This window comes from Manis pentadactyla, chromosome 11 (assembly GCF_030020395.1).
Source record: "Manis pentadactyla isolate mManPen7 chromosome 11, mManPen7.hap1, whole genome shotgun sequence".
NCBI lineage: Eukaryota > Metazoa > Chordata > Mammalia > Pholidota > Manidae > Manis > Manis pentadactyla.
Window position 1 is genome coordinate 50,071,952 of NC_080029.1, and position 22,996 is coordinate 50,094,947.

General features: G+C 34.5%; 1 protein-coding gene across 3 annotated transcripts in view; it reads right to left on the reverse strand.

Annotated features, from left to right (window-relative positions):
- Positions 1–6,410: 6,410 nt before the first annotated feature.
- KLHDC1 (kelch domain containing 1) overlaps positions 6,411–22,996 on the reverse strand; it is a 47,044-nt gene continuing 30,458 nt past the window's right edge. Inside the window, exons 7-13 of one of the 3 annotated variants that reach the window (XM_036917079.2) lie at positions 20,247–20,330; positions 19,719–19,777; positions 17,629–17,741; positions 15,917–15,989; positions 11,680–11,764; positions 9,995–10,047; positions 6,411–7,190 (exon numbers count right to left, since the gene is read on the reverse strand). In XM_036917079.2, coding sequence (XP_036772974.1) covers positions 7,004–7,190; positions 9,995–10,047; positions 11,680–11,764; positions 15,917–15,989; positions 17,629–17,741; positions 19,719–19,777; positions 20,247–20,330 — 654 coding nt within the window. In that variant the 3' untranslated portion in view covers positions 6,411–7,003. Of the gene's footprint in view, positions 7,191–9,994; positions 10,048–11,662; positions 11,765–15,916; positions 15,990–17,628; positions 17,742–19,718; positions 19,778–20,246; positions 20,331–22,996 lie in introns of all 3 variants that reach the window. The other 2 variants (XM_036917090.2, XM_057488482.1) reach the window with 2 other exon arrangements.

Sequence of the window (22,996 nt, forward strand, 5' to 3'; positions counted from 1 at the left end):
TGCTCTTGTGTATTTCTGGTCTGAGCCCCTCCTCTAGAGAGGGTCAAAGCTCTTTCCCTGCGGACACAGGAGAGGCGCCGCCCATCCCGCATGGTCCCAGCGCTGGTCCTCGGCTGCTTCCCGGCAGAGGTGACCGCGGGTGCGCGCAGCGGCTCCCGGACTTCGCGCACCCGGCTGTGCTCGCAGAGCGGTTCCTGGCATCTCAGCTAGGTTCAGGTGCAGAAGAGATCTTAATTTGCCGCTGCAACTTCCTCCCAGTTTGGAAAATTGTGCTCAAAAAGTTTTTCAGAAACCATCACTGCCCAGTCCTTCAGGGAGGATAGCGAATCTAGTTCACACACACTATTTTCTCTTGATTTTATATGCTATATATATTTCAACTAGGTCAAGAGAAAATTAAGAATTATTTTTAATCTAAACTTGATTCCTCACCTGTAAAATGTGGTTGGACATTTTAAATCCCTAATACATCTTAAATCCCTCATCTGATGGTGTCTCTGTGCTTGGATGTGTTTGGTGAGGAGTGTACTTTATTTTCTCCCCCATCTTCACTCTGGGTCCTCTTCGAACAACAACAAAAAAAAGGCTTCCTCAGAATTGAAGCATTTATCTTTCTCTACCCGATCCCTCCAGAATTTAAAAACTCTCAGTGACTATTTTCATATTTTATGGCAATATGTTTATTTGCATAAGTTCAATAAGAATCTTCTTTCCTTGTAAGAGAACCAATTAAAAACACTGGTTATCATGTAAGAACTTATTCACTATGTAAGAACTTGTTCACCATATAAAAACTTGTTCGTTATGTTTCAGAGGATTGGAGACTGTTGAGAATTAGGCTTGGGGTTGATTAATGATTGTGCATTGAGTCCCCTATACAGAATTTTATTGTTGTTAACAACCATATGACCAATAAATATGAGAGATGCCCTCTCAAAAAAAAAAAAAAGATAAAATAAAAAAAAATAAAAACACTGGTTATATTGACTGGAATGTCGTACCTGAGAGAGACGTGCGTAAATAGATATGAACAGAGAGCTTTAAGGAACTAAGGTTGACTTTATAGAGCCAACAAAAAGCCTCTTGGAAGAACTGGCCTGCTATCTTGCTTACAGGGTTCCCAGCAGTCTTGTCAGGTGAGTAAGGAAGGTCATTTCCTGGCAGGTGCAGGAACCTCAGAATGTCTTGGGGACCTCAAGAAGAGAGAAAGTCACCCAAATCTACAGGTACTGCAGGCAAAACCTGATGGCAAGTCTGGCTTGGCTTTCTGGCCTTGAGAGGCCTTTAAAAGTCCAGTCTGAAATTCCTTATAAAAAGTTCCAGCAAAGCACATTTAAAAGAGCTTATGTAATCAATTGCTCTTCTTGCTGCACTGAGCAAATAATCAAGCCAAGTGTTAATTGTTTTGTTAATCTGGTTACTTCTAAAAAAAAATGAGGGTGATTTTAGAGAAAAGTATTGCTTCAATAATGCAGCCTTATCTATACTAAGTCCTGATACTAGTCATTGGGACATAGACTAAATCCAGAATTCTAGTTTCCCCAAAATATCTGACTATGATTCTCCAGACGTTTTTCCTTGTCAAGTTTATTCCTCCAAAATGGAAAAATCTAACTCCAGATGTTGCTACTTAACCTAATAATACAATTTGTTCTATCTTGCCTAGAAGCCATAAAACTGCAAATAGTAATCGAAATGGAACCCGGAATAGAAATGCCCATCTTCCAAGGCCCTCTCAACTGACCACTGATGGAGACCTAACTGCACCCCATACTGCACCCCTCTCAGCATGAAGCAGCCAGAACGGTCGTCGCCCCCTTCCCCTAGTAGTAGCTAGGGTATCCATCTATAGAGGGGGGAATGAGACAGGGACCGTGGGTATAGTCAGAGTAGGGTGAGGGCCTCCAGAAAATGCAAGGCAAGATAATTACAGTCAGAGCAGTGTAACAACATGCAAGGAAACGCCCTACCAAAACTCCGTGTTAAACATAAAGCTCTACAGGCATTCTTCAGTGAGATCAGTTAATATTCCCCACATAAAGGAAAGTATCTCAGCATAGCCCATGCTTTTATTATTCACTTTAGCATGCTAAAAGGGACTTAATGTCTCATCAAGGAAAAACATCCTAACACCACTTTTAACAAGTCCACACCCCTAAGCCCTTTATCAGTTCCCCCAAATCCTCAACTGCCTATAAATCCCCTAGACAACGCACCACCCCAGGCTCCCTTGTCCCCTCCTGGCGTGAGCCAGGAGCTCTGTCCTCTCACTTTATCTCTAAAGTCTCTTCCTGGCAATCCTACAAAAAAAAAAAGGCTTCCCCACTCAAATTTTCATGACCTGAAATTCCTTCCCCTAGCCTGTATGTTTACAACTCACCAAATTTGTGGGATGGGTGAAAGCAGTGTGTAGAAGGGAATTTATAGCATCGAATGCATATATTAAAAAAGAAGAAAAATCTAAAAATCAATCACCCGTTCCATCTTAGGAAACGAGAAAAGATTAAAGCCAAAGTAAGCAGATGAAAAGAAATAACAAAAATTAGAGCAGTAACAATGAAACTGAAATCAGGGCATAAACAGAGAAAATCAACAAAACCAAAAACTGGCTTTTGGAAAAGATCAATAAGCCTCTAGTCAGGCTAATTCAAGAAAAAAAGAAGACACAAATTATTAATATCAGAAATTAAATAGGGGACATCACTGAAGATGCCACGGACAGTAAGAGGATAACAAATACCAAGAACAACTCTATGCCCACATATTTGATAACAGAGATGAAAGAACCAATTCCTTAAAGACACAATCTGCCAAAACATGAGAAGAAACAATCTGAAGAGGCCTACATCTATTAAAGAAATTAAATCAACAATTAATAACCTTCAAAAACAGAAAACATCAGGCCAACATAGCTTCATTGGTAAATTCTAGGAAACATTCAAGGAAAAAATTATACCTATTTTCTATAATATCTTTTAGGGCATAGAAGCAGAGAGGATACTTCCTAACTCATTTTGAGACCAGCCAAAACAAGACAGACATCACAAGAAAACAAAACAGACCAATATCCCTCATGAACATAGATGTAAAAATCCCCAACAAAATATTAGCAAATCAAGTCCAAAAAATTTAAAAATTATACGCCATGACCCAGTGGGGTTATCCCAGGCCTGCAAGGCTGGCTCAACATTCAAACATTTACTAATGAAATCCATCATATCAACAGGCCAAAAAAGACAAGTCACATGATCATATCATAGATGAAAAAAAAAACATTTAACAACATGCAATATCTATTCATAATAAAAACTCCTAGCAAACCAGATATAGAGAGGAACTCCCTCAACTTGATAAAGAACATCTATAAAAAATCTACAGTTAACATCACACTTAATGGTGAAAAACTGAAAGCTTTCCTACTAAGATCAGGAACAAGGAAAGGATATCCCCTCTCACCACTACTTTTCAACATACTACTGGATGTCCTAGGTATGCAATAAGGCAAGGAAATAAAAGGTTGGGAACAAAGAAGTAAAACTGTCTTTGTTCATGGATGCATGATCATCTATATAGAAAATACTAAAGAGAAATTACTGTGGTACATTCAGACAATGGAATTAATTATTTAATGTTGAAAAGAAATGCTGTCTTTTCAAACAATGAAAAGACAAGAAACTTGAATGCAAATTACTAATGAAATAAGTAAATTTGAAAAGGCAAAATACTGTATGATTCCAAATATACGACATTATGGAAAAGGCAAGACGATGGCGAGAGTAAAAATATCAGTGGGTGCCAAAATTCAGGGGGAGGGAGGAATGAATGGGCAGAGCACAGAGGATTTTTAGGGCAGTGAAACTATTTTGTATGATACTATAGTGGTGAAAACATGTTACTTTATATTTGTTTAAGCACACTGAGGGTCCACCACTGAGAGGGAACCCTAAACTATGGATTTCAGGTGTGTCTTTCAGCTCAGGCAGCTATAACAAAATATCACAGACTGGACGAGCTAAACAACAGATTTTTATTTCTCACAGTTCTGGAGGCTCAAAAGTCCAAGATCAAGGTGCAGGCAGCTTTGGTCTTGGTGCAAACCCTCTTCCTGACTTGCAGACAGCCTCCTTCCCAGGGCAGCCTCATGGCAGGGAGAAAGAGCGACAGAATTCTGGTCTTTTCTCTTTCTACGTGGACAGTAATCCCATCACGGGGTCCCCACCTTCATCCCACCTCAATTGCCTCCCAAATACCCCACAAATACTATCACAGTGAGGATTGGGGCTCTAACATGAATTTGGGGGGAAATATGGGGCCCATTAACAGAGTGATTTAGAAAATGTGCTTGCTGTACTCACATGCTGGACTGTATGGTGACTTCATTAAATTGGGAATTTCAATAGGATCACATCAATACACGGAAACACAGGTACCAGGGGAAAAAGTTGGCAGGGGGCATTGTTTCTTGAAATTACTTCTTTTCCTTTGAAATTTTCTGAAATCAAAGTTTTAATTTGGCAGACAGTATGTTTTACCCTGAAAATTATTCTATCTTTGTGAATTTATTTTATAGTGTTTCTCTCACACACATACATATAAAATAATGTATTGGTAAACACATTACTTTGTGCCTGGGCTGACAATATCAATTTCTAAAGAATATTTTTAAGCTTCTATCAAAAGGTTAGTAACTTTTTGAAAGGCATTTGTGCAAAGATACTATCTGGAAAAATGTACACAAATTTTGATGTGTTATTTACTGTATCATACTAAAAATGATAATAGCCTCAAAAGAATTTTTCCTGGCAACTGGAATGAGAGACAATAAAGTTGGCCAGAAATTCCTTTTCCTTAGAGCCAGACTATTTTGTGAGCCACCTGAGAAAAGTCAACCCTTCTAGACTCATCTTCAAACGGAGCCAATAAGGGAGAGTTCAGAGATAAAGTTATGAGGCTATCATGTCTTGGGTTTCTGTAGACTGCAGAGGTCAGCACAAAAGTTCATAAACCATCAGCTGTTGAGAAGTGAAGAATGAATACTGCTTGGTGTGAAACTTCACAACAGGCTTTGCCAGCTTCCAGATTTTCTGTACCTCCTAACAGCAGGGAAGCCCTGGTTTAAGCCATGTTTTGGAAATTGAAGGTAATAATCAGAATTCCCTGTCACACCTACTGTGGGGCTGCCTCAGGACATGTAACTTTCTGAAGCAACACAGTATACTAAGTCATATAAGAATAGCACCAGTTTTGTGTGCCACAGACAATATACAGAGATTTTCATTCTCTTGAAGCTTACATGATAGTGTGTATTTTGAGGGGACTAATCCAACTTTTAATATTCTAAGTAACCATTTAAAAACAGAAGTGTTCTTCTAAAAGACCAGAGAAGGCATCCCCACAATCCAGAAGCCATTGAAAAAAAGCATTCATTCCAATTATCATCATCTATCACTATCCAATAGGTTTTGGTATTTTTCCCCTAAATATAAAATGCTGATACAGATTCATTTTCTAAATCTGTTATTCAGCCTAAATATAGTATAAACTTTATAGTAAGTTCATAGTAATAAGATAATTAATTCCAAGATGTATATTACCTGTGAGATTCATTTTCTAAATCTGTTATTCAGCCTAAATATAGTATGAAAAAATGAAAACTGAAATATCATTTGCACAATCAACTCTAATGACTGATTCACACTAACAAAACTAGGAAAATAGTAAATCTATATAGTTTGTACAATAAATAAAATGTAAACAAAATATTTCAATACATAAATAGAAGTTTTACACATCCAAAATACAATATATATATAAAATTTAGTGAAATACTACAAATTCCTGTAATTTCATTATAAACTACATGTATATGTCAACATAGAAATATATTTTCTAAAACATTTTAAATTTCAGAGATAATTTGCAATGGTGGTATTGTGAAGAATAATTTTATATACTGAGCTTTTTAGTAATTCCTTGTAATTCAATGGAGGGGTATAACTGACAACTTGTTCATTATGGTAAAAAATACTGTTTTAAGGAATATAAAGATAAATATAGTGTTCCATTTCTGTATAGGCAGTTAACACTGAAAATAAATGGGAAGATAACATTGTCAGTATCTTGGGTCTTAAGCCCCAATTCTGTAGAATGGTGTAGGTCAAATCAAGGGATTTCTATAAAGGCAAATAACTAGGTTACCCTCCCATTTCATTATTTATGAAGTTACTTTAGAAGCACTCTTCAAGGCAAAATGTACTTTAATGTGTCACAAAAGTTAATAAATAGACTGCTTCTCAATATTTCAAGGCCTGTATGATTTATAAACCTCCACTTTAGACACTAAAACATGGTGTGTGTATGTGTGTGTATACATAAAATTGGACAAACTAGTAACGTAGGGGCAACAGAAAGACAACTGAAGACATTTATTCTCCCACTCAAAGGTGAGGAAAAGTTATGAGGCTGCTTAAGAATATTTGACTGGGTAAGTGCTAAAAGGATAGTTCAGGATTTCATACCCTACCAGAGTTTCCCTATTTTATAATTTTGGCCAGCTGTGTCAGTTATTTAAGGTGAAATTTAAAAAATGAGTTAATGAGATGCCTTGGATAATTTTTAAGTGACTTGAGAAGTGGTATTCTTTTTGGAAGTTGATATTCAGTGCTTTCATCTATCAAGTTCGGGGATTTCTAAAGTCCTTGTGGTAATTTCTTATTCTTCTCAAATTTGCATAATCTTTCCAATACAGAGTACACAGTGAATTAGAATCTCTTACAATTGTACTTACTTTTTAGAACATATTTTTTCTGCTTACAAGTAAATTAGTTTACAAATATAAATATAATCTGCCATTAACATCTTATCCCCTATATCCCATGTCATATAATCACTCTAATATAGCATTTGTGTTTTAAATTTTATCATTTACATACAGCCTCCAATTTGGGAGATATGGTCTGATTAAAATGTTTAAGCATATTAAATATAGACAGCATATAACAAGTTAATTGCTACTGATCCACTGATACTTATTTTCTCCTTCTTCTTTTCGGGCTCTTTGTTCTTCTCGGTGATTAGCTGCAGCCCAAAATGTTATTTTTTTGAGTACTTGTTGCAGAAGCTTAGGAGGTAATAAAGATATCTGACTTTCTAAAATTATAGCATTTTTACCAATACAGTCAAGGCATGACCTGTGAACAAACATAACAGAATTATTAGTTCTTGAACGTGAAGTTATATTTATAGGTCTGTGTTTTTAAAAAAAAAATCATCATAAAAATTTTACATGATAATGTATTTCCTTTGTATTGTTGGGAACGTGATAGGATATATGATCTTTTCAGAGCACCATAACAACTGTCTATTTTTATAGGCTAGAGACTATATCTGACAAAAAATCAATGGAAACAGAAATTCTAACTCACAAAAGATTCACACTTAATATCAAAGTAGGTTTATCTGTAGCAGCCGTTTTTACACTTGCCCTTCCAGCCCTTCACATGAGAACTTTTGCTTCCACTACCCCAAGAGGAAGCATGTGGGATCCATTTTTGTACCGCGTGACCTGGTCCTCCCCACCCGCCCTCTATAAATGGCTGCCCTGGATCCCACACCTGACTTAACGATGACCCAGAGAGAACAGGTCTGAAGAGAGGAATGCCGCGCCAGTACAGAAAAAGACAAGGAGACCGCCTGAGGTTCTCCTGGGGGCCTGGGTGCTCGTTTTTTCCCTTCAGGTTCCCCTAGAGAGCCGCGTCCCCCCAAATCCAATTCCCCTTTTACCTCTTAAGCTACCTTCAAGAGGGTTTTGTACTTTAAAAACAAAGGAAGTTTGTTCAAGAGAATTAGCAAAAACAAAAAACAAAAAAAAAACTTCTATTTCAACTGATAAACTTTAAATCAAAAAGGTAAGTAAATCTTTCTGAAATAAAAAAAAAAAAGATTCATTTGATTTTGCAGTGGTTAACCTCAGTGGTCATTTTTACAAGGATGTACACTCTAGAGATTTATATCTTCCATTTCATGAAGGCTTTTCTCTCCATGAAAACTCTAAATAAGAAGAGTGAAATGTTCCACAAAGGTACAGAGGAAGTACAAGAAAATGAAGTGAGTTTTATACTTGGTGTAAACTTAACTCTGCTGCTGCGGTGGCACAATCAAGAGCTCCTGTGCGCCTTGCACAGTGGGGAAGGGGAGGGTCAGGTGCGGAGGGGCTCCGTCATTACCATTCGGTCGCTCACTCACCACTTATGCATGAGCGGGCGCTACCTAGGAGCAGGAAGCCCAATATTGAGAAAAATCCTATTTCAACCTTCATGGAGATTACAGTTTAGTGAAGAAGATAAACAATTAACAATTAAGTGTTATATAAATGTTGTGACTGGGATAGAATGGAATCAGATAGGAAGACAAACCAAGACAACCTCAGCAAGCCAGAGGAAACTTTCTAGACCCCTTGAGGTACTCAACAAATTAAACAAAGGAATTCCAATGGAGGAACCACACCTGCAAAGCCCTAGAGATGAGAAATAAGATTTAATACAGTAATTGCAGTTTGGTGGTTCAAAAACAGCTGGAGGGCAGAATGTGAGAGTGGGGCACAGCAAGAAATGAGGCAGAGAGGAGGTGGATGCCCTGAAGACCTTGGTAGGGATCTGCAGTTTGTTAAGGGCAGTGGGAGCCACTGAATAGTCTTCACCATACAAAATGTGCATATGCTGTGATTCATCAACTTCCCTTCTAGGAAATTCTCCTGAAGAGGTATGCAAGTTTTCTATAGGCGTATACAAGAATATTATACACATAGTTTTTATAATAGCCCCAAATTATAGATATCCTAAATATATTTCAATAGACTAATAAATAAATTGTACTTCCATGAAATACAACACTATATAGCCACTACAAACATAAACGTAGCTCTATTACACTGAATGATTTTACATTTACGTGAAAGATATCCACAATGTGAGTTCTAAAAGCAGGTGGTAAACAGCATGCATCATTTGACCCTTTGACCCTTTACACACACACACACACACACACACACACACACACACGTGTACTACTCTAAGGCTTCCAATGACCTCTTAAAAAAATGACAGTTAAATCCACAACATTTTCCATTTTAAGGTCTGGAAGGATACACACCAAACTCATAACAATGATCATTGTGGTTCACAGGTAATTTTTTATTACCATATACTTTCAGACTATATGAATGTTCTTGGTAAATACATTTTAATTTTTATAAGATGTACTCTTTCAACTCTTACAATCTCTTACTCCTTTAACTCTTCCCACTTCTGGTAAGAAGACCCTCCAGTTTTAACTTCCTTCCCAAACCACGTAGTCCACATGTGCTCCATTCTCTTGCCAGCAAATTTAATCCCCTTCTCCACTATCCCTCTGTTAAACCACCCTGGCTAAACTCCAAACATGGCGAAACTCAGCCGATCATCTGCTTTCTGTGCCTGCAATGTACTTAGGAAAAATCATGTTCACAGCAAAAAATTAAGTAACAGTACAAAGCAGTACAAATCATGACAGCAGCAATTTCAAAGTTTATGCCTGTACTTTAGAATAACCTTGGCATCTTTCAAAAATTCCAAAGTTTGGGCCAAACACCAGACCAATTAAAGAAATTCTCCTAAATTAAATGCATATTGTATGTTTGTCTATCATTAGACACACTCTGATTTCAGAATATGAAAAAAGTCAGATGTGGAATCAAGGGAGTGCAGTATGTCTAATATTCCCATATGAACTAAATGCAATTTTACAAACAAAACAAAAATGTGACTGTACTGTAATTTAGTTTTTAAAAATCACTGGCATATGGTTCACCATTATAAGTTTGCTTATACTTTTAAGTAGATGTAAACATTTTCTTAAATTAAGTCATAAACTATCCAAAAGATATTCCCAAAAAGGAGGAAATTAGAAATTATCATATATTGATAGCATATATATGCAAAAATAATGGATTACTTACCTGAGTAGTGAATAAGGCTGTGTTTGAAAGATCAATAAATCATTACAGTGACCCTAATCAACATAAAAAAGGAGTTATCAGGATTTTTTAATAAAAATAACAATGCATTAATAATTGAATATTGTCTTGTAAATGTAAACTAAATTACGTAAAGGAACAAATAAATCTCTGTCTCCAATCACACAAGCGCACATGCACACATACCCGCTATGTGCACACAAACTTTGGATATGTTTACCATTTTATCAGTGACCAAATTTTTACCTAACCACAGTCTATATAATTGCAAATTTAAAAAATCATGAAAAGTGTTTTTCAACAGTGAGTTCAAAATGAGACTAGTAGTAGTTTTCAAGCTTTTTTGTTTCTGAAGCAGAACATTTTCTTTTAAATGATCCTTGTTTTAACATCTCCTCTTTATCCTGTCTCCCTTTTTCAGGTGGTCCCAGGGTTGCCTGAGACCTTCATTTGAAAATCACAGACACAGTGGATTTTTAAAAAATGATTCTTTCATCTGCAAATTCACATGGAAGAGTCAGCAGAAAACTTCTGTAATCCCTTCAAATAAGTCTTTAAAATTTCATAATTTATGATCTTGATTTCAATCAGACTTCCTATTTTAATGATAAACTTTGCATCCCAAAGATTTCTAGTGCCAAGAAAAAGAAAACGAACTACAAAATTTGCTTTTTAGTTATATGCAAATTTGTGGTTGTAACACTTTGTTGAAGCACTGAATTCTCAGCCAAAGAAAGTTCTAAAACCTTCAACATATGTAATATTTAAGTTGGAAGCTTCAGAACTATAAAATAAACCAAACTCTCTGGAGTCACTTCATTTCAGGGTTCACCACTCCAGGAACCACTCTGAGATAACTGAAGAGATGTACGTAAGGGAGCCAGCACCATCTTGGTTGAATTCTGGAGTGTACCCCATCCCTGACAGCTTAGATTTCTGCTATTTGCAAATGTCTTAGGCAAACCAGAGGAACCAATCCTGAAGTCCCGTTCCAACAAAGACACTGTGTAAGTATTGCCACCCTCCTCTGAATTTCCCAAGTTGCTAGGAGTGAAAAAACAATCCTCTCCAAATGCTACTCATTTCTTCCTTTGACCTTAATTTTATCAGGTTTTAAAACCGGAATGCTTTTAAACTGAAATGTAAAATAGGAGTGAAGCAATGGCATAAGATGCATAAAATAAAAAGAAAATACACTTAAAACATTTCAAAGTAATTTCCTGTTAAGGGGAGAAGCTAGCATTGATGAAGTTCTAGTTATTAAGTTAGGTAGCAAACTCTATGGGTACTTATTACTATACTTAGTAGTTTACATATACATTGTATGTATTTTTATGCATCAAATATAATTTATAAATATTTTAATTCAATAGTATTATAAGCACCCATAGTATGGTGAGACTCAGAGAAAAGGTACAGTCATCCTTTAAAAGCTCTTCTTAATACTTTGATTAATGAAGTTTATAGACCTATTCTGATTTGTAAACTCAAAATATACTGTAATGCTTCACAAAAGCCACTCATTATGAAGATTAATCGCACCACAGAGTAACATTTCATGCCTTCCATATTTTGGAATGTGGGACTATCAGCAATCTTGTTGAATAGCCACTTAGTTTGAAAAACAAAATTACTTAGAGGAAATTTTACATATGAAATTTTCTTACTGTATCCAAGGAAAGTATATCATCTTTGCTCCCACCAAATACCATTATTTCATTTTCTTTTCCCAAACAGGCTGTGTGCCATAACCTATGATTGAAAATTATAAACAGGATAAAATACTATGAAGGACAAAATTGTACATTACGTATATCAACTTTACACTGCCCATTCTAAAATTTAATCTATTTCAGAAGATTCATGTTGTACTTGAGCTTTTGACATATCCTCAAAGAGGTTAGACCATAAAGATTCTTCAGAGAATCATTAGAGATTAGATTCTCATTAAATCATATCATTTCATTTAAGAAGATGACTCTCAACTCTATTATATCCCCCAACCTTCTTTTAATCCCTTTATTTCATAGATATAATCACTGAAATGAAATGAATTAAAAAGGAACTAATTAGGCTATTGCTCCAATAGACACCTATCCCAATTTTCTTATTACTATTTGCCATGTTATTGTTCTCATCATCTTTTACTCTTTCTTTCCAGTTCTCTGTTCCTCATCACTGGACAAATTCAATTTGGCCCATTCCCTTTACATTTACATTGTCACACTACTTATCACCTCGAGTACAGAATACCATAACATGTTCCTAGTTTCTCTGTCTCTCATCTCTCTCATTGTAACTCATGGTGTATATTTTCAGCTACCTTATACATTATAGCTACATTATAGCTGATAGTAATATTTTTCAAATGATGTTTTTAACCATGGACATGCCCTGGTCAGGAAGCATTGAGCTATTTTTCTTAGCCTAATAATCATGATCAACAGCTATTTCTTTTTCCCATAAATCTTAATTCTTCCCTCTCCCCAAATGAACCCTCTACCTCAGCCAGGTTCATTTATTTGCATTTCCCTAAGAGAAAAACTTTTATCTATCTCCAGGCTTTTGTTCACCCTGTTTCTTATGCTTAGAATGATAAATCATTCTCTCAGAACCTTAAACACAGGCTCAAAATTCCCAGGAAATGTTCAAAATTCTCATCCAAACTGGCTCTGTTACCCTGTCTAGTCAGCAACTTTCAACATTCACATGCTCCTTTACAATTCCCTAACATTAACAACCTCCTAACTTGCACTGGAAGAACTGCTGTGTGTATACTACTTTAATTGTTTGATGTGTGGGTCTTCTAGTGCTTGAGGTCAAAAATTGCCACAGTGGTGTGCTGGAACCAGTTTAACCACTAGTGGAAGTCACTGTGCCATCCAACTCCATGTTCAGAGATATCATGTCAGTAGCTTGAAATTGGCTGTGGTGGAAATCAGCAAATGCTACAAATTAGGGCTTTTTTGTTTTGTTCTTCCTGGAAAGCAGTTAACTGCTTACCGGCACACCACTAGACCTTGAGTAATCTAATCTTATGCTTCTTAAAAATGCCTAATATGGTGTTCTGCACCCAGGAGGTACTCAAAAACTTTTGATTAAAGAAAACAAACACAAAATACCAGCATAATTTATTCAGTGATTAAATAAACCAATTATTTCATAAAGCAGTAGAGCATTTAATGTTCTTTTGGAAATGGTCTGACAGCTCATATTCATCTCCAATTTCACATTATTTACCAAGAATAATTTTGTGGCTTTATAAAGTTCAATATTTCCAGGGACCCTAACTCTCAGAGGAAAAGTACAAGTAAATTTCTCAACTTTAGAAGATAATTCTAGGGTTTTACAAGCCATTGCTTTGACTCTGACAGTGTTTTACTTTTCTTAATAGACCAAACTGCTGAAGCAACAGAAGCCCCAAATAATTACAACTTACCATTTATTTTATTACCACATAACTTATTTTTAGCACATTAATCCTTTTTATATAACTTCCACAAGTGCAAAAGATGGGATTATGCACAACTTGCTAATCAAATACTTTCCTCAAACACAATAACAAATGCACTTGGGACCCAGGATAGAACTGAGTCATCAGTTTTGTTTGGGAAATATTCTGCCCAATTCTCCAACTTATTTGTTAGACTATAAATTGATATAAATATTCAACAACAACAACACCCAGATTGTGTTGCAGGGGATGAGAATTGAAAGAGGGATTGGATAAAGGATATAAAAAACAATGAATTCCCTCATATATGGGAAGGAATAATTTCATTTCCTGGGAAGAAGACCATGTCTTGGCAATACTCATGGAATCCAAGAGCCTCTAAGGCTACACACACCAACACCTTATTAGACATCTTCTACAGATATGAGAAAGGGCCCTCAGTGACAGCCACCTATACAGGTTATCAGATATAACTATACAGATGATTTTAATCCAAGCATAGTTTTATCTAAGTTACATAAAAAGGTGAGGCCTTAGATAAAACTTAAGAGAAGAGAGTGCTACAATACAGAACAGTAGTTCTCAACCAAGGGTGATTTTGCCCCCAAGGGGGCATTTAACAATATCTGAGATATTTTTGATTGTTACAACTCCAGCTAGTATAGGCATCTAGTGGGTAAAAGCCAGCGATGCTGCTAAACACCTTATAATGCACAGGACAACCTAACAACAAAGAATCATTTCCAAAATATCAATAGTGCTAAGGTTGAGAAACCCTGCTGTAGAATTAGAAGAGGAGAATTGGGCAGCTTACATTCCAAATTATAACTCGGAAAGTTTGCATAAAATGCATTTAGATGTTAAGCAAATTCTTATTCTCATAAAAAATTAGTATATATATATATATTTACACACACACACATATTTTCTCCTTACACTAAATTATATCCCATCCCAACTGTTCTCCTCCTCACCTCATACCTGAAGATAGATCTGCCTCTGTCTTATCTGCCTGAGGGAAACTCTGGCCTGGACTTCATCATCGAAGAACACTGGAAAGCCTTTCCTGACTTGATTTTGGTGACATCTAGCTTGCAACCTGATGTTTTTCCTACAGACTGAGTTTATGTCCTCTCATGGCTGCTCTAAACTTATCACCTAGACATTCTAACAAAACATATTATTTACATGACACATTAGCTGAATTCAAAGAAATCTCTTTACATAGCTCAGTTCTAACTAGTATATTATTAATAATAGCTGTTCTAATTACTTATTAAAGATTGAAATATAAATAGGAACAACTTAAAAATTAAACATATACTTACTACCACTTTGAGCCATAATTAATGCATTCATACAAACAAACAACTGGAAGAGAACTAAGAGTTTATCTAGTCCAGCTCCCTCATTCCACAGATGAAGAAATTGTGCTCAGTTTCTTTAGATGACTTTCTCGAAGCCAAAATGCTAAGTAGTAGCTGAGCAAGGACTAGAACTCTGGGTTCCCACATCTTAATATAAAACTTTTTAAACAAAAAAGTGTACTTCAAAAGATCCAGATTTGCTAAAATAATAAATTCCAATTAATTTTTACACATGAAAATATAAGAATCACATTTGTAGTTAGGATGAACTCTAACTACATTGTGATATTAATATATACAGATATATATATAAAAAAATTTCAAGTTTCTTCTCAAACTACTTGTCATTTATTAAACTTCTGAAATGCACTTCATTAAGTTGACTTCACTCTAGTATAAGTCATCTATAATAAAAAGAATTGTGAAACACATGACATGAAAAAGAACAAAATCTATTACTAACTGTGACTGTTGTGTTAAATTTGAATTTCCTGAGTATCTTTATTATAATAATAAATTAGAAAAAATTAATTACAATGTTAATGTAGTTTTCTTTGTAGACTAATAATAGTATATTGTTTCTACAGTTTTTACTCTATACCACAATTAACATGTTTCTTTCTGAAAGAAGTCACATTAATCACCATATCATACAGTTAATAAAGAAAAACAGAAATCTGCCATTGATTTGATCAACATGAAATCAATTTCCTCATTAAACTGCTCTAAATTTCTGACAAAAACAAATAACTAAAGCCAACCCCATTATTCTTGTCAACTTATTAAAAATATTAACATAATATGATACATTCAATTTCTTTTCAAATTTATCAGACAAAATTATGCACTTACCTAAAAGAATAACATTTTCAAATGTTTAAATATGGATAGAAATGGAATAGATCATTTCTAACAATCAGGTATAATTAAAATGATAAATTATTTAGGTAACATCAAGCTTACTTGAAAGCTATTCTTCCTTATGATTTACAGTTTTAACAGCAAACACTATAAACTAAGGATTATATTTTAATAATTAAAAAATTCTTAACTATTTTACTATTTGTCAACTTTGAGACTTACCTGGGTCTTGTTTTAGGTAAATGTGTAAGTTTTTTCCAACAATTTGTTACAACATTATGAATCCAACCATCACCTGCAATTTTATGACAGTTCACAAATTAAGACTAGATTTGGGATAAAATTTTAATTTTTTACCAAATTTATAATACTACATTTATATGACTATCTTTTTTATGTGTTCGTATTTTCTCATAAAAATTTTCAGAGATATTACAAAAGTAGAGTGAACATGAAAATGACCTCTCACATATCCTGGATTTAACACCTATCAATATATTTTCTAATATAGTTGATATACAATATTATATTGATTTCAGATGTAGAACATAGTGAGTTGCTAATTATATACATTACTAAATGCTCATCACAGTAAGTGTAGGTACCCTGTTACTATACTAAGGTATTACAATATTATTGGTTATATTCTCTATGCTGTACTTCTCTTCCTATGACTAATTTATTTTATAATTTGAAGTTTGTACCTCTTTATCCCTTCCACCTATTTCACTCACCACCCCCCACACAACTATCAAGATTTGACCACATGTGCTCCATATCTCTTTCTGTTATTTTTGCTGCTGAATTATTCTAAAGTAAATCCTAATCTCCTATAATTTCTCTATACATACTTCAGTAAGCATTCAGTAAGCATGGACATTTTTTACATAACTGCAATGCCATTATCATAGTCAACAAAACTAAAAATAATTTTTTGGTATCATCTAGTACCCATAATCATACGTGAAGCTGAACCTGCAAGGAAGGAAACTGACTGGAGGTAGGACATAGTCAATGACAAAAAACAGCAAATAGGAATGAAAAACACTAGATCTCTTGAAGATATGCTATTAAACCCTACTGAAATGAGTAGATGTTATTCTTTAAAATTATATTTCAAGTCTTTTATAATTAAAAAAATAAACCCCACAAATTGAATAGGATAATAATCTGCAATAACTAACTTCCCCTGTTTCTCCAACCGGCCTCTGGAGTTTGTTAGCCAGCAGACTGCTAGATGCACAGTTGATGCTCAATACGTTTTTGTAGAAAAATAAAATGTTTTTCCAGATCCTATATAAAATCATATAAATGGTTTCCATGGCATATAAGGTTTCTTATGAAAACATCTATAGCCATAATAAAAATTCTGAGTTAAGAAAACAAAAACATTTAACATGTCCAACTAGGAAGTGGTAATTCTTGGTCATTTGTCTATCCTGATACCACAATTTTACTGCTTAAAGAACAACTGCTTTACAAAACTATGGCCACGGGATCAGCAGTGAGAGTTTAAGAATATTAGTTAAGCACTTTCCTTTATAGTTCTGAACAAAAAGAGAAGCAACTGGCCTTCCCATCTTGTATTCCCAGAATCTTCTGGGAAAGGCAGCTTTTCTAATCCCCTTCCCAGCCTACAGTATAAGCATCTGGGTAAAAAATCAGGATACAAAAATCACAGAATATTATAGTTAAAAGGGGCTTTAATTTATCTTGGTTCAGCCATACTTCTTTTTCTCTACCTCAGGGACAGCAGAGCATGGACAGTCAAGCACAAAAGCAAAGGAGTCTTCTAATTCTTAATGCAGGCATATAGCTGGCGATAAAAGTAAACCAGAAAATCAGGAAAAAAAGGAAGACACCTTAAAAATCAAATACAGTAAGAAAAAAGAATGAGATAATAATTATTATAGACTAAACTTAAATTGACTTACTTAATGGAATATTGTCAGCACTTAGTCCACCAAATAGGAAAAGTTTATCATCAGCTACTGGTGTTAAAGTATGCCATGACCGATGTTTGGGATTTTCTCCATTAATAGGAATCCTGCAGCAAGGGGAAAAAATATAAAAATCTAGGTACTGTATTAGTCAAAATAAAAGGGTTTTGGTCATCTCAGATCTTAAAGGAAAACACTGCTCTCACTACTTAAAAAAAAAGTTGATTTTACTACTCTTACTTGCATGAATGTTTAAAAAATATTCTTAAATTCTTAGATGAACTTAAATAATCTTTCCACTTAGCATCTGTTCTACCCTAGTCACAGAACACAGACTGAAAATTAAAAAGTCAATTCCCAGTTAATTCACAATGTATACTCCACATTATTCTTGTTTGTTAATCAATACAACTTCTAGTTTTTCAATGTGTTTTTATGTCTATAACTTTTTTACTGTTGTTTCATGTTTAATTTTGTTTACAGCCAATTTCCTCAAGGATATTATGGTATTTTGTTGTTGTTTTTACTTTGGTCTACTTTTACAATTTCCTAAAGCATTATCTTTGCCTGAAAATACTAGCTACTCAAGTTTCACCATGAAAGCATGCAAGCCATTTCAGATCCAGGATAAACCACTAAAGATTTTAAACAAATAACATCCTATTCTTAAAAAAATAAAAACATAAGTATAAAAGTTTAACTAATTTAGGAATTGAGAAGACACCACTCTCCAGCATGGAATGTTTCAGAATAATTTGGGCCATAATCCTGTCCTCTAGCAACAAGAAATAATAATTCGGCATATATATTTTTCCAGGATTTTATACACACATAAACATTTATTTTAAAAATATAAATGGAATCATATATTCTGTAACTTTTTTTCATTCAACTAATACATTGTGGAATTTTTCTATGAAGTATGGTTTCCTTTGGTAATGTAAGCATGTCAGCCCACTGGGCAAATATACCTTGATTTAAACAATCTCTACTTGTGGACATGAAGGTTGACCTCCAGTTTTTGGTTCCATAAATAATGTAGCAATACACACACAGCTGCCCAATTACTGCCCTAGGAGAAATTCTAGATCAAAGTAGAAATTCCACTTTCTATTTTAAACATATTGCCAACTACCTTCCAGAAAAATTGTACCGATTATAGTCCCACTAATTGTGTTGTTAAACCTGTAATTATTTTCATCAGATAAGTGAAAACTTTATTTCAGGTCCATTTCTTTGATATTCTTTGAGGTTGAATACCTTTTAAAATAATTTTTACCTATTTGTATTGCTTTTATAAGTTGCTTACTCATGTTCTTTGTCCACTTTTTACTGGATCATTTGTCTTTTTCTTACTGATTTCTGAGTTCTAATAGATTTTAGCTCTTAAAAATACTGCAAGTATTACTTCCAGTTTATTTTGTGTTTTCATTTTCCAATGTGCTTTTTAATTTTTTGTGGTATATTTTTCTATACAGAAACATTTAATTCCTAAGTGGTCTTATCAATCAGTCTTCCATTTATGAATTTTGGGTTCATGTAATCTTTAGAAAAGCTTTCTCCATGCCAAGATTTAAAGATAATCTGCTGTATTTTTTTCTGGCACTTCTGTAGTTTTACCTTTAATGGTATTCGTAGTTTGGAATAATATATTGCTCTCATTCCATCTCATTACATGAACAGCTGAATTCACAGCTAAATATATTTATTCTATCATTAAATATATTTTTGAAACATAAATAAAATCTGACTTTACCCAGTCTATTACCCACTGTGATGACCCCATTAAATTGTTCCTTCATTTTTTCTACTGACCAGTCCTCAAGAATATTTAGTATAAAACAAGTACTTTCATATAATCAATTTTCAACTGCTGGTATTCTCATGTTTTATATAGTTTATTTAAAGAACAAACTCTGCATTTAAGACTGTAATTTACTTCCTTAGACATATAATCTGAAGGAAAAAAATATCAGTTCAGTTTTAGAGACTAGAATTTAGATTAAGGTCCCAAACATATGCACATGCACACACATACACACAGAAATGACTTTAGAGTAAAAATACTTCAATTTCAAACTTACCTTCCAGACCAAGTCCAGGTATCTAAGTTTAGATAGTGCAAATCATTCATCCTAGTTTGCTGAAATAAAAGTATGTCGAATTGGTTAGTGTTTTACATCTTTTATGGGCTAAAATGTTGGTTTTAAAATAAGTTTAGATTAAAAATAGACTATCCCTATTTTACTTAACATCAGAAGTTTATATATTGGGGAACAATGCTAAACATTAATAAAATTAACATAGAGCTATCAAATTAATGTGCCAACAGGGAAGGAAGAAATGGATTTTAAACTAACAGGATTTAGAGGATAAGAAATTAAACTTTGCTAATAATGCACTGAAATGAACTACTCTCATTAAAATAGGATTTACAATAATTTGTGATTACTCATGAATGGACTGTTTGGAGAATAGAAGATAAATAAAAGTTATTATTGAATGGCATTTTGATCTCTAGATTATTTGAATATTCAGTTCTATAAAATCAGAGGGTAATTTTTATAAGAGGCATCATATATAAAAATATGATTTCTATTAAAAACACTAACCAAAACACGTCCGCCAAAGATATAGCCCTTATTTCCAAGAACTGCACAGGTGTGCGCGGCTCGTGGCTGTGGTGGAATTCCACCCTGCAATCAACAGTTCAAAGGAAACAGTTCAAAGACTTGAAACATCTATACTGAAGTCACATTCCTGTGCTCAGTATGAGAAATACTTGACCACTAAATTACCATCTCCTATGTATTTCAATTAAAACCCTAGTGCAAAAGTTCATTCTAAATAGTAATAATTATGGACGAACACTACTCCTCAAGAATGAAATTTATTCATCCTGATCTTTCCTTTTTAAAGTGTTTTTCTTAAATGCCTGACACAATTTAGCAAAATAAAATTTCACATAAATTTTACCTTGAAATACAAGAATTTAAAAGTCAAATTTAAAAAATTATTTCTCTCACACACGTACAGAGTTAATATTATAAGTGAACAGTTCACAGTGTGATGATCTCTGAGACTCCAAAAAGTTAAATCTGCCCCCCAAAACTCTTGGTGCTTCAGTTCTACAATAAGAAACTTTACTCTTGGCTTAAGGCAAACAGTACTTTATCTCTTACTAAAATTCTTCACATTAACTGATAATGCTTCTCTGTATTTTACTTTGAATAAATACTCTAAAAAACAGCACATCTTTTCTTGAGAAGTTTTGGGTTGTTGGGAAAAGAGTATAATGGGTAAGTGAATGAATAAGATTGGAAGAAAGAATTTTCTGCATAATTTCCATGTGCTCATGAGAATGCCTTTGTGTGCATATTTCATTCCAAATTTTGAAAGAACCCCACATTTTCAGTCCATTGGCTACTGAATGTGGCAGAAGAAACTTAAGCTCTACTTCCGATACAGTAACCTCCTAGACTTTTCAGGCTTACTTGAATAACTGCTCAAGTCAATATGGTAAGAAATCATTCAGATATTGCCTATATAACAAATAAATGAGAGAGAACTATCTGAGCTGTGGGTTCCCAGACATTCCAGCAAAACAAAAGTTTTATTATTACACCATCCCTGATCTGAAATTTTGGAAAAATTCTTCTATTACATACATATTTATTATGAAATAAATATAAATATCCCCCTTTTAATTTATCAAATACATTTACTAGCCAACCAAAGCTTCTGAATAATGTAGTCACAAACAAACAAAACAAAAATGGCACTTGCATTAGCATGTGTGCCTGTGTAAATAATGTACACTGTGTATTAGGTTGTTTGAAATACTGAAAATAACTCAAAGATCCCTATTGCTACTATATTGCTCTTAACACATTAAAAATCCCATATAGGAAAACACTTTCAATCCCTCAATGTTACAGATGACACACTGAATGGCTTACCTAAAGCCCATGGCTCTTTTCTGACACAATTAGAACACAAGTCCAGTTTTTTTTTAATTCAACACCAATAACTGTTGCCTACCGTGTTGTCTTGCCTTGTGATGCAGATATGTGGGAATAATGAAGTAAATAAAGAATGTCTCTAAAAAACAGAGAATGAATTCCAGCCACAGTCATATCAGAATAACTTCCAGGTATAATAAAACAATCAAAGAATTTATTTGAAGAAATCATCAAATAAATTGTAGTGAATATATTGTTAAATACTAACTAAAATAGCATCATGTGCATGTAAGACTGTTGAGGCAGAAAGAGGGGAGGGATATAGATTAAAGTAAGGAGAGAGAAAAGGAGTCAGAGAAAGACTTTAAGTCCAAAAGAAATAATTACAAGCTGCCTCAGTTCTTTTATGTGCAGGGGCACATTCTAAAAATGGACCGTCAGGCGCTCCAGGCCCTTGCTTATTCTCTAAGGAAGTAGAGGGTTAAGAGGCCTGAAAGAGATCTAGGATGAGCTTCAGTAGATGCAGTCTCAACATTTCTCTGTACCTGCTTGCTGACATGAAACTACTGCAACAGAGATAAAATGCCTTTATTTCATTAATAAAATAAGCAAATGTTAAAATTCAAATGCTGAGTGAAGGAAAACTCAATTGACAAATATAAATGACTGATTGTTCTAAAATTAGAAATGGGTGAACAGGCCAGAAGAGCCCTGGGAACCTGAAATTCACTGCTTGGAAAAGAGAACGTTGAGAAGGGTCAAACCTGATAATGTTACTTGGCATGGAACCTTTCATCTCTTCCATCAGCAAAAGTTAGACTGCAAGGAATTTTAGTCATGAATGCCTATCATTCAGGACACTTTTGGTTTTCCTGTTCAGCATTCCAGTCTGAACAGCTCTGGTGAGCTTATCAATCACAATGCCTTGCTCCCCAGGGGATAGGCCTGAAACTCAGGCCTGGCCAAGTATTCCCTTGGCAACAGGGACTGATGTAAAGAGTGGGAACGTGCCCAAGTAGCCAGAGTCCTTTACTAGGACTCTATTATATAGACATCAAGAGAATACAGCACCAATAGAAAGAACTTACTATACCTGAAAGTTATTCTGACATTCTGACATATTGCCTCTTAATTGAGCTGGTCAGTCTGCAGAAGACATAATGAAGCTAGCACACACAGAGAAGCAGGGAAAAGCTGACACAGACAGACGGAAAGCATTGTGACTGGATAAATCATTTGCTCCACTTCTTAAGGCCCTGGTCCCTGCAGCTCTTTCTTTCACTATATGAGCCACATCAAAATACACTTTCCAGCTATAGAAGAATTTGTTACTGCTTTAACCAATTTGAATTTGTGTTTGCTCACTAGCACATGAAGTAGTAGTAGTAATGATGTCTTTT